Source organism: Neolamprologus brichardi, chromosome 22 (genome assembly GCF_056152115.1).
Source record: "Neolamprologus brichardi isolate AB-2024 chromosome 22, ASM5615211v1, whole genome shotgun sequence".
Lineage (NCBI taxonomy): Eukaryota > Metazoa > Chordata > Actinopteri > Cichliformes > Cichlidae > Neolamprologus > Neolamprologus brichardi.
In genome coordinates, this window is record NC_142124.1 from 14,388,356 (window position 1) to 14,404,682 (window position 16,327).

General features: G+C 40.1%; 2 protein-coding genes across 2 annotated transcripts; one reads left to right on the plus strand and one right to left on the minus strand.

Moving 5' to 3' along the window:
- Positions 1-1,034: 1,034 nt before the first annotated feature.
- LOC102794601 (GTPase IMAP family member 8-like) lies at positions 1,035-4,223 on the minus strand. Its single transcript, XM_087834887.1, has 2 exons — positions 4,199-4,223; positions 1,035-2,623 (listed from the first exon to the last, which is right to left on the minus strand). The coding sequence occupies exons 1-2, from the start codon at positions 4,221-4,223 to the stop codon at positions 1,035-1,037; spliced, it is 1,614 nt and encodes a 537-aa protein (XP_087691013.1).
- A 4,519-nt stretch (positions 4,224-8,742) lies between these two features.
- LOC118453980 (cytosolic non-specific dipeptidase-like) lies at positions 8,743-15,255 on the plus strand. The gene is made up of 12 exons (XM_087834683.1): positions 8,743-8,808; positions 9,223-9,300; positions 9,692-9,835; positions 9,966-10,128; positions 11,872-11,960; positions 12,651-12,851; positions 12,960-13,044; positions 13,139-13,299; positions 13,410-13,574; positions 14,138-14,279; positions 14,707-14,854; positions 15,055-15,255. The coding sequence occupies exons 2-12, from the start codon at positions 9,241-9,243 to the stop codon at positions 15,119-15,121; spliced, it is 1,425 nt and encodes a 474-aa protein (XP_087690809.1). The 5' UTR covers positions 8,743-8,808; positions 9,223-9,240; the 3' UTR covers positions 15,122-15,255.
- Positions 15,256-16,327: the final 1,072 nt, after the last annotated feature.

Consider the following 16,327-nt stretch of genomic DNA (forward strand, 5'->3'; position numbering starts at 1 on the left):
ATTGCAGTCCATGGTGTTAATCAAAAGGTGTAATGATGCTACGTACCACTATTTATTCTTTTACTATACGCTATTATTTTTGCTAGTTCATAACCCAGCCATGGGGGCTTCCAATAAACCAGTGTAATTTTAGTACTGGTCCCAAAACCTGTGGCCAGAATCTAATGGTAAAGTCTTGTTTAGTGGTCTTCTTGACACAGAACAGGTGAGCTTTCGTGCACAGATTTCACAGGTTTACTCGCTGAAATAGTTTGTGACGTAGCAGCCCTCCTTTGGATGAAATTTTAAATCAGATAAGTCACTCTGAGGGTAAATAGAAGCTCCAGCAGCTCTGTGCTAAGGAAACAAGCATTTGCTTAGTCTCAACTATGATAGAAAGAAAATCATCAAGTATTTATTTTCAAAAAATAAATAAATAAAAATATAGATAGACAGATATAGATATATAGATAGATATAGATATATATCTATATCTATCTATATATATCTATCTATATATATCTATATCTATATATAGATATATCAATATGCAATCGATTATATACATCTAAACATTATTGATGCTATGTTTCTAAGTACAACTGACAATCATAAAAATATCACTCCAACAACTAACATGATCAATAATTAATAATTCGTTTTAATTCAATCCAATGAAAAGTAAATAAGATAATAAAAATTAGAATAATGAGAAGGACTTGTGAATATGGTAAATGGCCTGTGTTTATATAGTGCTTTACACAACCAGTCATCCACCCATTCACACACTGGTGATGGCAAGCTACATTGTAGCCACAGCTGCCCTGGGGCGCACTGACAGAGCCGAGGCTGCTGGACACTGGCGCCACCGGGCCCTCTGACCACCACCAGGCAACGGGTGAAGTGTCTTGCCCAAGGACACAACGACCGAGACTGTCCAAGCCGGGGCTGGAACTGGCAACCTTCTGATTACAAGGCGAACTGCCAACTCTTGAGCCACGATCGCCCAATATTGACTTGATGATGTGAACGAGCTGCTGCTGAGTGAGTATTTGTCACTGTGTAGTACACGCCTGCTTCCTCACTTTAGCAGCAGTAGTACGATCCAGTGCAGCTCCAGCTGCCACACCCAGTCCAGCTCCAACCAGCACTCCTACTGGACAAACTGCAGCTCCCACAATAGCTCCAACAGCAAGCTCGGTCGCAATCGCAGTACTGACTGCAGCAGTAGCTCCAGCACCGAGTCCAGCAGCAGCTCCAGCAACAGCACCAACCCAGCTGCCCCGGATAAACTTGTTTTTTCTCTCTGCTTCATATCTTGCTTCAGTGGCCATCAGCCCAGGGTTTTTCTTCTGAAGTTGTTCCATCTCTTTGGTTATAGCGCTCTCTGCCTTTTCAAACATCTTGTTGGTGTAGTAGCTTCCTCCATTTCTCTGAACCATTAGTCTGATCTTCTCCAGCAGCTCTCTCACCTGAGCAGGATCTCTGCTATTGTTGTTAAAAACATGATATCGTCCTCCACACTGACAGATGAATTCACGAAGAGCTGGAGTCTTAGTGATGAATTCTTCCATGCATACATTCAAATCTACATGTGTGAACAACACCATGGTGTAATGAACGGCTTCATCTCCAAACACCTCCTGAAGGATTCTCAGGGTTTTTTGTTCTTCATCTATAAATATGTTTGGCTGGATCACAACCAGGAACACATGAGGACCAGGAGCAGCCAGTGAGATGCATCTATTGATCTCCGTGTTCACCTGGCCTAAGGTAAACGCAGAGTGAAACAGGCCTGGAGTATCAACAACAGCCAGGGTTTGAAAATCAAACAGAGCTGCTTCCTGCTGACACTTTGACGTCACTGAGGCAGGGGATGAAGCAGATGCTGTTTTAAAGGCTTTTCCTCCCAGGATGGTGTTTCCCGATGAACTCTTCCCAGCTCCAGTTTTCCCAACAACAACAATCCTGAAGTCTTTTTCAGCTTTTCTCATGGACTCCTTAGCCTCTCCGAACATCTCATTGGTGTAGCAGCTTTGTTCGTTTCCCTGAACCATAGTGTTGATCTTCCTCAGCAGCTCTCTGACCTGAGAGGGATTGTCATCATCTCGGTTGTTAAAAACATGATATCCTCCTCCACACTGATGGATGAAGTCTTGGAGAGCTGGATTTTCCCTGATGAATTGTTCTATGGTGACTCCACCATGCTCCAGGTCATCTCCACGTGTGAACAAGGCCATGGTGTAGTGTGCTAAGTATACTCCAAACATCTGCTGAAGGATTCTCACTGTTTCTCGTTGTTCGTCTGTAAATCTGCCCACACAGATCACAACCAGGAACACGTGAGGACCAGGAGCAGCAAAGGAGATGATTCTCCTGATCTCTGTCTTCATTCCCTCTTCAGTTTTAACATTATCAAACAGACCGGGTGTATCGACCACAGCCAGTTTTTGACCTTCAAACTCTCCTGTTTCCTTTTGACACACTGAAGTTACCGAGCTTGAAGATGATCTAGATTCAAAAGCGCCCTCTCTTCTTAAGATGGTGTTTCCTGATGCACTTTTTCCAGATCCAGTTTTTCCAACAAGCACCATCCTGAGCTCTGGTTTCTCTTTTGTATTCTTCTTTTGTGGTTCCCCTGACTCTGTTTAAAGAAATTAGAAAATTTTAACATCAGCAACTGTGTTAACATCAGTAAAACCAAATAAACAGTGTGAAAAAGTGTTTGAGCTCCTTCCTGATTTCAGATTTTTTTTGTATGTTTGTCTCTGCAGGTTTGTGCAGAATAAACGGGTTAGTTTGCTGCACTGTGTTGGGTTTAATGTAAAGAACAGTGTGTGACTGCTGCACAGTGGTTGTGGGTTCATGGTCACAGTTAGCTTACATCAAGTGTTGCAGAGATTAATTGACTTAAATTCACCTTCATACCAACTTTATACCATCTAGAAATCAGACAGCATTAACAGTGCTCTGTCAGTGTAGAGGATGGAATCAACCAGGACAACTTATGAAACATTTTTTTTTACATCTGGTGTGTGCAAGCACGAAGAGCAGCAGGTCAGCTGATCACAGCCTGTACACTAAGAACATCTACTGGAGTGCTCAATAGAAATTATTGAGTTTGAGAGTTTGATTCTTTTACCCACACTGAGACCTTACAGCTGATTTTAGGGTTCCTCCACCTGCCGAACCCACTTTAACCCTGTGCACATTATCCTGTTTAGACCAAAATTACTCCAAGAGTACCTCAATGACTCATCCAGGAGGTCACAGAAGAACCCAGAACAACTTAAAAGACCTGCAGGGTTCACGTCTCAGTTAAGGTCATGATTCAGCAATGGGAAAGAAACTGGGCAAAAATGGCCTCCATGGCAGAGTTCAAGGAGAAAATCACTGCAGACCAAAAGGAACATAAAGGCTCGTCTCAGTTTGGACAGAAAACACCTGGATGATCCCTGTGACGTTTGGAGACAATGTCTAGTTGGACCTCAAAAGGGTTGTCGATCCATTTTTGATCATGTGCTATGAGAGGTGAGATGAAAAAGGCAAAGAGTGGTTGAAGAAGAGCGAGGCTCGTGTGGCCTTCCCACTGACATCTTATTTTTTTTTACATTACTTACAGTATCAAGGTAAATGTTTTCTATGACCTCATTAAATATACTTAATTTATTGTACAACAAAGTGGTTCAGGAAATGGAGCTGCTACATCTGTCACTAAAAAAACACCATGTTTCCTTGCCAGAAAAGTTGATCTGATCGTTTAAGCATTAATCTGCTGATGATAAGAGAAGCTACAGATGTTTCCTGCACTGTACGTCCTCTACCTACATATCAATCAATGAAACAAAAGCCACAAACAAGAAAACAGAAGAAGCTGCAAAAACCGAAACTGAAACCTTCCCTTCGTTTTTCTCTCAAAAGTGTTAAAATTGTGTTTACTTCTCGTGTCATCTACAAACTGCTGCCATCAAGGTTTTTTTTATACATTGGTCGATTAATGTTTACGTTGGTCATTTTGCTCATGTATTTAGATCATATTGTACAATCTGCTTTACAATAACAACTACAGAAAAACGTCAACTTTTGTAAAAACAAAGGAAACCAGTGAGAGGAATAGATCAAATAAAGATAAAACCTAAGAAAGATAAAGTGAGTCTTGAGTTCTATTACTGTTTAATTAACACTAATATTATAGATTGCCCTTTTTAAATGTACTTGCCGAGTCGCTTGTATTTGCTGGCCATGTTCGTCTTTTACAGGCAGTTGATGTGTGGTTTCTGTCTCTGCTGAATCGTTTCCTCTTTATTACCCCATGGTCTGAGTCTGCTGTTAACACTTCCCTTTGAATGAGTGACATTTTAATAGGACGAAAAAGAAGCAGATACTTGCTGGTTGGATGTCACCAGATGTGTAATTTTGTGATGTCTGTGTTTGGTGCAATCTGTCTGTTGTACATCACTTCTGTAGTGTGCATGCAGCAAGGCACAAATCTTGTTATCAACAGTCATGTTTCTCATGCTGTTTCAGATCTGTGTGCAGACTCTGTGAGGAAAAAAACAGTGAGACACAGAGCAGCAGGCTTCACTGCGTTTGTTTTACTTGCAAGGAAGCAAAAGCATACACTGTGGTGGACCACTGGAGGGCTCCACTCACACCCAGTTCTCAGGAAGTGTCGTTGCTGTGTTTTGGAGGGAAAAGTATTCAGTTGTGTGGTGATGAGTAATAAACATGGAGTGTTTGTTACTTATCACAGCTAAGGACCCCGTTGATTGGCGAGAGCTCTCATGTTGTCTGTGTTTATCTCCACAGTGGATCTAAATGTCGACCTCTGAACAGGATCCAGTAACAATCACTGTGGCAGATATCTAAGAAAATGTCTTCAGTATGAAGAGTTGGAAAGCACCAAGACCAAACATGATTCACACCTACTGGCTGCACTCCATGAGTGTCTGGCTGCACAAATGAACCATTAGCTAGTAGGTGAGACACATCCAAAATGGCTCACTGAAGGCCGGACAGTCCTGATTCCTAAGGATCACCATAAGGGACTGGTCCCATCCAACTACCAGCCAAAGACCTGCCTCAGTGCCAAATGGAAGCTTCTGTTTGGCATCATAGCGGCTAAGACGATCAGGCATATGGCTCAATACTTGGCACGGAAAGGAATGGGCAGAAACACCAGAGGGGTGAAACACCATCTACTGATAGAAAGCACATCTGGATCCTGGAATGCCTTGAGCTATACAAGATCAACAGGATCCTAAGTGCCTTCATCAGAAATTTGATGACGTTGTGGTGAACATCAGTCCAACTTCAAGCCAATCGATTTAACAAGGAGGTGGTCTTCCGCACTGCTGTTCCACATAGGCCTGAACCCCCTCAGTGAGATCATTGACAAGACTGGCTAGGGAAACCAACTACAGAAAGGCGTAATCATCAGCAAATCCTCTACATGAATGACAGCAAGCTGTATACCAGGAGTGAACGACACATAGATTCATTGATCCACACTACTATGATCTACAGTAATGACATTGGAGAAGTGTATTTGGATGGTAACAAAGAGAGGGAAGGCGGTTAGAACTGAGGGGATTATACAACCAGAAGGCAACATTGCAGACATCGAGGACAGCTATAGGTACCTGGGACATCCACATCGTAAGGCAAGTCCTGAAAAGTCAACTGAATGGGTAGAAGAATGTCCGGGCAATTAACACCTACGCTTTACCGGTGATCAGATACCCTGCTAGGATAATAAGCTGACCAAAGAAGGAGACAGAAGCAACTAACATCAAGAAAAGGAAGCTCCTGAGCATGCATGGAGGATTTCACCCCAAACCCAGCACCATGAAACAGTACACTAAGTGGAAGGAAGGACACTGAGGACTAGCGAGTGTCAAAACCACTGTCCAGGTTGAAGGTGAAGGCAACAGACCCCCAAGCTGGGTGAGTGGCTCTAGCAGATCCCAGGAACAACACCCAAGATCTTACTAGATTAATAAATGAATGAACCATACGCACAGAAGGATTAGATTATGAAAGTGTTTTTTTATTTCTATACCTGGCTATAATTATTCTCACCGACACTGCTGTAAGACAGCTAAGAGTAAAGATAAATAGTTGAAATGACAATAAAGGTTTTGACCAGCAGAGGGTGGGGGGTTGTGTGAACATAAAGTCTCGAGAAATGAAACCTTGTTTTTAACCAATTGGACAGAAAACTTTGAGGCTTCATCTGACCATCAGTAGTATCAATATTATCTTCAGACAACAATAAAACTATTTTAATAAAAACATAACAAAAGGTGTTGTGCCTGATCTTTAATCTCTGTTTCTGCAACATAAATCAGGAGCCAACACACCCACGTTAACTGGTGATAGTCACAGTTTGATGTGCCGTGTGACAGCCGTATGCTCCAGGTAACATGACGTCAACGCAGTAGTCTGAAAACATTGACAGCTGCAGGCAAAGGTGTGTCTGATGTGTTAAACACCAAACTCGAAACACGAAATTGTTGAGCAGTCGAACATCCACTCTGAGTGTGCTGTAGTGTTTTTTGTCTATCACACAAAAGTGTGTGGGAATCATAACAAAGGCAGTAAGAGCATTTATCAAACACTTTAGCCCAGTGGAGGGGGCACGTAAAATAAAACAATTAAACCTTAAAGATGGTTAGTTTAGTGGTTTATTTTCATTCATTTCATTTATTTGTTCATTTCAGGCACAACAAAAATACATATATTAAATATAAAGTGCACAAAACAAAAAACAAAAATTACCTGAAAAGGAGTGGGACGAAGAAAACTTATTAAATCCCACCCCTATACTCACTCATCAACAAAAAACAATAAGCTTCCCACAGCTACGCCCATCGTTGCAACCAAACAAACCATCAACAACCCCGGGCACATGCAAGCATCTCAATGGCAGCTCGCAACAACAAATAGAACCTTCATAACAGAATACAGAATATATATTAATTATAAATTGCGTTACCACAGGAAACAGGCAATAATAATTACATAGTGACAAACACACATACATATACATACATACATATATATCTACACACACATGTACATACATATGCACATTTTTTTTTTTTTTTTTTTTTTTTTTTTTGAATCCATACCAGCAATGGTAAGAGAACAAACATTACAGAGCACACTATAACCATCATTGAGTATACTGTGACCAAACAAACTGTTTGTAGAGGAATTTAAATCTATGAATATTTTTGCATTGTTTCAGTTGTAAACTCAGACTGTTCCAGATTTTCACACCACATACAGACACACAAAAACCTTTACGGGTTGTTCGAGTTCTGGGTAATTTGAATTTTCCGAAGCCTCTCACATTATAAACCCTTTCTCGAATTTCAAATATAATTTGTAAATTTGCAGGTAGAAGTTTATTAAAGGCTTTGTATAAGATTATGGATGTATTGTAATTAACCAGATCCTGGAATTTAAGTAACTTTGCCTGAAGAAAGAGTTTGTGAGTATGATCTAGATAACCAGCCTTGTGAATAATACGCAGTGCTCGTTTCTGTACTGTGACTAATGGATTAGTTGTATTTTTATACAATACATTTTATTGCAGCCTGTAATTTTTTGCAGTTTATTTTTATTTGTTTAATTGTTTTTTCCCCCTGGGCAGCACGGTGGCACGGTGGTTAGCACTGTTGCCGCACAGCAAGAAGGTCCTGAGTTCAATTCCAACATCAGGCCGGGATCTTTCTGTGTGGAGTTTGCATGTTCTCCCCGTGTTTGCGTGGGTTCTCTCCGGGTACTCCGGCTTCCTCCCACCGTCCAAAGACATGCAGCTTGTGGGGATAGGTTAATTGGAAAATCCAAATTGCCATTAGGTGTGAATGTGAGTGCGAATGGTTGTCTGTCCCTGTGTGTTGGCCCTGCGACAGACTGGCGTCCTGTCCAGGGTGTACCCCGCCTCTCGCCCTATGACAGCTGGGATAGGCTCCAGCGCCCCCCGCGACCCTGAAAAGGATAAGCGGAAGCGAATGGATGGATGTTTTTTCCCCTTCCTCGTTGTTTTCTTTACTTTTGCACCTGTGGTTCAGCTACCCAATTTTGCTGTGGTTGGAGGATGTGTTTGTGTGAGTGTGTGTGTGTGTGTGTGTGTGTGTGTGTGTGTGTGTGTGGGGGGGGGGGGGGGGGGGGGGGTTCTTGTAGACTAGGAACACTGGGTGAGTGTATTTTTAAAAGGCAAAGATATGAAACACAAAACAAGTCACAGAAGGGTCTTAAAAACATGAACAAAAATGCTGCTGGCCTTCTTTAAGTTTTAAAGGGGGCCCTAACAAAAGAAGTTTGGGAACCACTGCTTTAACCTATCAGCGCAGACACCTTCAGCCTGTTCTTTGGGGTTTAGCGACTCCCGATAAAATCATGTGCACTTTACTCTTTTTTCAAATCTAAAACAAAACAAAACAAAAACAACAAGCACACGAATGCATGTTTAAAGACGAAATATTGACTGCGTTCTCCTGGTTTGCTAGCGGCTCCTGAAAAGCAAGTCTAGCACACATATCTTCGACCAACACTAGTCAATCTGTGACACCAGTTAATCTGAAACACCGGAATAAAAACAAAGTAAGTCTGTTTTATGGGACAGGTAGATTTTAATGGTTCCCTTTGCAGTTCAGACATGCCCAGGAAACGTATTTGTCAGATAGGGCTGGATAAGGTCTCAGCTATGGAGTGTTACCTACCTGATTTGCTTTCGCTTTGCCTAGCGATTACACCCAAGATACTTTCACTTCACTTGCCATTGTTGGCATTCAGTGCACACCTGTGGAAAATTACGATGTGAGTATTTCATTTTTTATTTTCAAATTCTCACTCAGCATGACACAATTTGATCGTCATTTATGGCTTTCTTCACACAATTAAATGACATTTTACCCAAATAAAACTAAAAAAAATAAATTCCTTAACCTTCTGTGCAGATCTGAAATGAGAATTCTCTTTTATTGTCATTTTATGGCAAATCTTTGTAATGTAAGCCTTATACGTGTTGGCTTTTTTCTCACTGTTTTGTTCTGAAAGCCTGCAGCTCCAATCGACTGCAGCTATAGCTCTGCAAAATTATGAAGTGAAACGAGTTTGGCTGGAAATCTCATCATTTGTGTGAAGTGCATGCGTGCATGAAGGATTTGTCCTCTCATAAGACTGCACAAACCCAGACGTGGACTCACACCAGTCTGCTTGTTTAACCCTTAGCTCCCATCACTACCAAAAATGGCTCATCTCACTGAACTTTTCAAGTATGTGGACGACCACCAGGACCTGTATGTGCAGGTAAGATCACTCAGAAAAAAACAATATAGTGCAACTGCTTAATCATTACGTTTTTTGCATGATGTTGCATCACTTGTTTTAATGGCTTATTGAGCTAACTGAAAACTGGACAGATTTTCAACTCCTTCTCTTAAACTGGGATTATAGTACAGTTCCAGCTGTAAAACCAGTTTTCCTGATAAGAATCAGTGATATTATAACTGCTGCTCGAGTCAAATTTTGTGGGTTTAATGTCCTAAGAATAACTCATTGTGGCTCATTCTTTTGCAATAAGTAACTGCATGAAATATTAAAAAAACAAAAAGAAAAGAAAAGGAAAAAAAAAAAGATAAAATCTCTGTAAAAAACCCATTTTAATTTCTTTAAATCACTTTTTCATAATTGTCGTCAGCGCCTGGCTGAGTGGGTGGGTGTCCAGAGTGTGTCTGCTTGGCCTGGGAAGCGCGGGGAGATCAAAAAAATGATGGAGATGGCAGCCAAGGACATCGAGAGGCTGGGAGGGACTGTGGAGTTGGTGGACGTTGGCAAGCAGAAGGTGTTGCACTGGTTACATTTCTTAATGCATTAATGATTTGTATATTGCATTATCTTTCTTTACTTAAATTTCACCATAAATGGACCTTGTTGTTAAACGGTTAAACTCAGATTAAGTTTCATTCATGCAGCTTCCCTCAGGAGAGGAGATCCCCCTGCCTCCTATCATCCTGGGGCAGTTGGGATCAGACCCAGCCAAGAAGACGGTGTGTATTTACGGGCACCTTGATGTTCAGCCAGCAAACATCAGTGACGGCTGGGACACAGAGCCTTTCGCTCTGGTGGAGAAAGACGGTAAGAGGAGAATACTTTTGGTCTTTTACAAAACAACCCTAGAGATTTTTCTGAGCTGGAAAGTTATGTGAGTAACTGAAGTCAGCTGGAACGTGCTTTGTGCTTGTAAAAACAGATGAGAATTAAAACTTTAAGGATTCTGTATCCACCTGTTTGTAAGTTACACCGGGTAGTTTTTGGTTTAGCAAAGTTATAATATCAAATATGACTGAAAAATGAGCTACCGTACTGTCCTGTAGATAGAATAGATGGCAAAACTAAAAGAAGAAGAAGACGAACTAATTTTCTAAGATGAATAAAGCTGGTCAATTACTATGAAAACAACAAAAAAATAATGAGGACAGTGTTTTAGTGGTCTTAAATGAACAGAGATTATCAAATATGGCTAAAAAAATGAGCTACAGTACTGTCCTGTAAATAAAATAGATGGCAAAACTAAAAGATGAAGAAGAATTAATTTTCAGAGCAGCATAAAGGCAGTTTGTTACTATCAGAACATTGTGATAACCTGATGAGGACTCAGTGTTTTAGTTGTCTTAACTGAGATTACAGAAAACAAAAAAACAAATCCAGTCAGCAGGTTGGTAGTGCAGGATGACGAAGTGTGGAGTGAGGTGTGTGAATCCTGTAAGGTAGCATAACTAAGAGAAAACATGCTATCAACAAGCTTAACTATGTAGACTGGGAACACTGGGTGAATGTATTTTTAACAGGCAAAGATAAGAAACACAAAACGAGTCACAGAAGGGTCTTAAAAACATGAAAAAAGAAGGCTGTTGGCTTTCTTTAAGTTTTAAACTCTCATCCAAGAGACTTCTTCAGTTCTAAAACAAATGGTTGTGTGTCTCAGGTATTTAACCCCTAATAGTTTTTCTCAGGAGGTTCTGAGGGTTGTTAATCATGCATCACATTAGCCAAGGTGTGAAGAAAACAAAAGATGTGGGCCATTACCATCATATGAGTTTAAGGTTGAGACCTTGACACTTCCATTTAGCAAAGGTTCAAGGATTGTGCAAAGGTTCACATGACAGAATTGTGAAACACACTCGGCTTGTGAAAAGGCAAAAACGCTCAAGTGAGGCGTTTTTCTTTGTGAGTCATGACTGGTCCTTTATTTCACAGACTGCATTTGTTTGTTCACATAACTAAGTCACTGCAGCATTCCTGAATTGGTGTCTATGCTTTGTTATGCTCCACACAGTAATGCAAAAGCTGCACCTGAATAATTTCAACCCTTTAAGGCTTCTTTGTTTTATGTTAAACAACACAGATTGACTCTGTTGTGCACAGAGATTCTTACAGACTCTTTAATACTGTGTAGCACAAGGTAACCTAACCATTTTTTGCTGCTCTTTTAGATCTTCTTTATGTTGCATCATTTCAGTACATATTTGCATTTAAACAAACTTTTTTATGGGACAGGTAGGACAGTTTTTTTTTTCAGCTAGAAAATTGAGCACACATGGTCTTGTGTGTTTTCTGGTGAGAGTCAGCTGACACAAAATGCCACATCCTCTTCCCCCTGTCTCATTCCTGCCTGCTCAGTTGTGTTAGTGCTGCTCATGTCACATTTTACAAAACCTGCTGCAGACCTTTTTTTGTATCATAAGGATTTCATATCATTAACCCTAACCTCCAAGTTTAAAATCAGGGCCTGTGGTGTGCTGACTATGTAATAAGCATAACCTTAGAAACATTTTCTCATTAAAACCTTGAAACTGAAATAAAGTTTTATTTTTGTAGGTAAGCTCTATGGACGAGGATCTACTGATGACAAGGGTCCAGTGTTGGCCTGGTTTAACTGCATTGAAGCGTATCAGAAGATCGGAAAGGTACAGTTACTGCCAGATTTAAGCTGGCCAACAAAAGGTGTTTCAAGTTTAGATAGTTTAAAGATGACATGATATTTTAGTGTGTCCTAAAGAATCAACCCTGTGGCCTGACATGCTAAGATGGGCGTGTTTGAAAACTAAATTAAAATTACTGACAGGAGTATATTGAGGTGTGAATTTTTATTCCAGTATCTGAAAATGTATACCATTACTTCTTATCAAGGTTTTTATTTTGTTTTTGTACAGTGATGATAAAGCAGAATAGTATATCGAAAAGGATATGTGGGTCATTTGTATCATTTTAAAAAATATTATTTTAGCTTGATCTGTTGAGTTTTTCCTTACTTGGTGCTTTCTGATATGGCTCTCTGGATCTTCTGATAATTAGAGTAAATCTTTAGCAGGAATTTCATTAATGGGTGTTTAGTCAGAACAAATAAATCCCAGCTGGTGAATGTACAGTATTTATTTTTAAACATGCATTCCTGCCAGCTGCTATTCACATTTATTCAGTGGAGCACCCACAATTTCATTGTACATGTGCAATGATAATAAAGTGCTATTCTATTCTATTCTATTCCTGTGTTAAAGTACACCACTGATTTGCAGATCGTTTGTTGTCAAGAGATTATTTCAACTCTAGAAAATGAGCCTGAATTTTTTTCTTATGTATCTCTCTTCTTGTTGCAGGACCTTCCCATCAACATCAAATTCTGCTTCGAGGGGATGGAGGAATCTGGATCTGAGGGTCTGGATGATCTTGTGTTTTCTAGAAAGGACACTTTCTTTAAAGACGTGGACTACATCTGCATCTCTGACAACTACTGGCTGGGCAAGAACAAACCCTGCATCACCTACGGCCTGAGAGGAATCTGTTATTTCTTCCTTCAGGTGAAGTCCTGTTGGATTATTGTTGGTGGGGACAGTGTTTCATTATCAGAAGAGCATACTTGAGCTTTCCGTGTTTTTTAAAATAATGTTTTATGTTCCAACATCAAGGTGGAGTGTGGTGAAAAGGACTTGCACTCAGGGGTGTTTGGTGGCTCTGTTCATGAGGCCATGACTGACCTCATCGCACTTATGGGCAAGTGAAGCTGATAATTGTGATTTTTAGTCTCACACACCTTATTTTACAGCAGTTTAGAGTTTTAATCATGTGATTGTGACTTCCTGCACAGGCTCCCTGGTTGACAAAAGGGGTAAGATTTTGGTTCCTGGGATCTATGACAGTGTGGCGCCTCTGACAGCAGAGGAGCAAAAGCTGTACGAGAAGATTGACTTTGACTTGGATGAGTACTGTAAAGATGTGGGGGTTGGCCAGCTGCTGCATGACACAAAGGCAAAGAAATTATTTATGTTGTTCACATCACTCATTGGTGGAAATGTGCTGTATAATTTTGGGTCATTCACACTTTTTGAACCTAGTGTTCTTTATTTCTTCCACCATAGGAAGAAATCCTCATGCATCGTTGGAGATATCCTTCTCTTTCCCTTCATGGTATTGAGGGGGCTTTCTCTGAAGCAGGAGCCAAGACAGTTATTCCTCGCAAGGTCATCGGCAAGTTTTCCATCCGCCTTGTGCCTGACATGGACCCTAAAGCTGTGGAGAAGCAGGTAAACACTGTGATAGGTCACAATGATGGCATATAGCACTCACCTAACCCAAGTCATCTTTTTATAAGCAAGTAGTTACGATGTATCTCTGTATCTCTGCCACTTATTGGTAGTTAGTTGCTCAGATGATTTGCTCAGCCATACTTTTTTTAAAGAAGTGTGTAAAAGAAACTGCAGTGTATGAAAATGAGAAATATTATAAATATATTATATTATGAAGCAAAAAACAGTGGGCAGTGATTTAATGTGAATGAAGGTAACTTTATTTATACAGAAATGTCAAATGCCAATGTCACAGGTCATAGCATTAAAATATACAGGCAAACCAACCAATCAAGTCACTTTCTTTTGCCTTCCCTAATACAGTTCAACCCTTTGCACACACAGTGAATTTCTTTTAGAACTGACTCTTAATTAACATGACAAAGAGATTTAGTTACGTTTTACTACCTAAATCTGAGCCTGGACTGACTGTGGGCCACTTGGAAGTAGCCACATGATTAGCTTCAGGTTGTTTCTTCATAAAAGCTTCAACAAGTCTAAGTTATTTTTCCCTCTTCAAGGTCGTCGATCATCTGCAGAAGAAGTTTGCTGAACTGGGAACCCCCAATAAACTGAAAGTGAACATGGGCCACGGGGCCAAAGCCTGGGTCTCAGACTTCAATCACCCACACTACATGGCAGGGAGAAAGGCCATAAAGACAGGTACAGGGACTTAATGATAAAAGCTGTTATATTAAAGTGGGAGTTCACTCAATCTCACCCATTTCTGTTATCTTGATACAAAGTCGAAATCAGTTCTGTGTTTATTGTATTACAAAAGTGTAAAACACGTTCTCCTGCTATAATACAACTGACTTTATTACAGTTTACATGTTGATACTTTTTCTTTAAGAGGAAAATATTTTGTCATGTTTCAGCTCATGTCCTCGGGCAGATGTTTCAGGACATTAAAAACAAAGACAAGAACTTTTTTTTTAAATCTAAAAGCCTTGTACATATCTATATAAGTTTTTTGTTATATGCATGTTTTTGTGAACATTTTTAAGTCTTTTTCAGATATTTTCACTAATAGAAGTGTATCCAGTTTTGTTGTGACAAAAAAAGTCTTATCCTCCTCGTTGTGCTGTAGTCTTCGGGGTCGAGCCTGATCTGACTCGCGAGGGCGGCAGCATCCCGGTCACCCTGACCTTCCAGGAGGCCACAGGCCGTAATGTCATGCTGCTTCCTGTAGGGTCCTCTGATGATGGAGCTCACTCTCAGAATGAAAAGATCAACAGGTTGGTCACAGCTCACACCGTTTCACTTCTTTTGAAATGTGGAACAAGTAGGAACTATTGATAAAATGGATGAAATATTGCAGTAAAAGAAGAGGATCATGTTTATCATCTCCAGATTATTTCTGTGCTGAACTTAATGACAGGTAAAGTGAGTTTTTTAATTATAAACCGTTGTCATGGCTTTATTTCTCCATTTTCAGATCAAACTACATTCAGGGAGTCAAGCTGCTGGGAGCATACTTCCATGAGGTCTCTCTGCTGGAGTGATTTGATGGTGTCTCATAATGACAGGTGTAAAATATGCTCATCCTTCATGTCAGACCATAAACTTTGTGGGTTTACCTTTCACAATGAACGGTTTTATACACCCTGCTGATAATAAACACATCTTTGTTACTTTCTTTGAGTTGTTTTTCTTTTCATTTCATGATGTAACAGGATTTACTTTTGATGCAGTGCATTGCTTACCGTCATAACTGACAACAACAGGGTAAAATGTTGATAAGCTTATTTTAGAAGCTGTCAAATGTGATTGAGGCATCAGTGGTAGCGGCATGACCAAAGGCGGGTACTATTTGGAGATGGAGCAATTTTTGTCAGGAAATATCCAGCTCATACATAATGAGACTTCCATACTGGATCATTTAGGATTAACAACAACCACCTTGGTGCTATTGGCCAATAGGGTGTCCGTGGAAACTGTGCTGCTGTTGGCCAAAGACAAGAGGAAAGAGAAGGCGGAAAGCATGTTAGGAGGCAGCAAGAGAGAGAGAAGAAATGGAGCTGCCAGGCAGGAGGAATAATGTTAGACCTCAGATGAGGTTCATCATACAATGTGACAATAAGGTCCACAAAAAAACAAACAAAAAACCCCAAAAAATAAATCTGCCTATCTATCTGGATTCTTGTTATTAAGCATGTGGTCAGGATCTGATGGTAAAATAGTGTTTTGTGTTCTTCTGGACACAGAGGAGGTGAGCTGTTTGTAATGAAGTAATGAAATAGTTTTTAATGAAGCAGCCCTCCTCTCAATGAATCCTTCCATGTCTAAAAAACTGTGTAAGAAATGATAGAAGTCAAAAGTTACTAAAGAATAAAGGTGCAGGTAAGTATTCTGCAGGAAAAAAATTAAAATAGAGAGTGAAGGAGAAGATGCAGGAAGGAGAGCGTTGTCAACGTTCAGACATATGTTCATTTATATTCTTTAATTCAGTCTGATATATCAGCTATAGATGAACAATAAAAGTAAACTCGCACTGTGGCGAAACAAGGCTCAGTTACTTAAACAAGTAGCACTTGATGTCTGCTTTGAGACATCACAGTAATTCATTATTACTATTATTTTTTTTTAAAAATGCCTGAAGTCCTGACAATTGTAATAACAAAATGCGCATCTTATAGGAATTTCATGTTTACAGTATAATGTATCCCATAAACAGCCATAGATCAAAGAGCTGAGTCCTTTTAAACTGT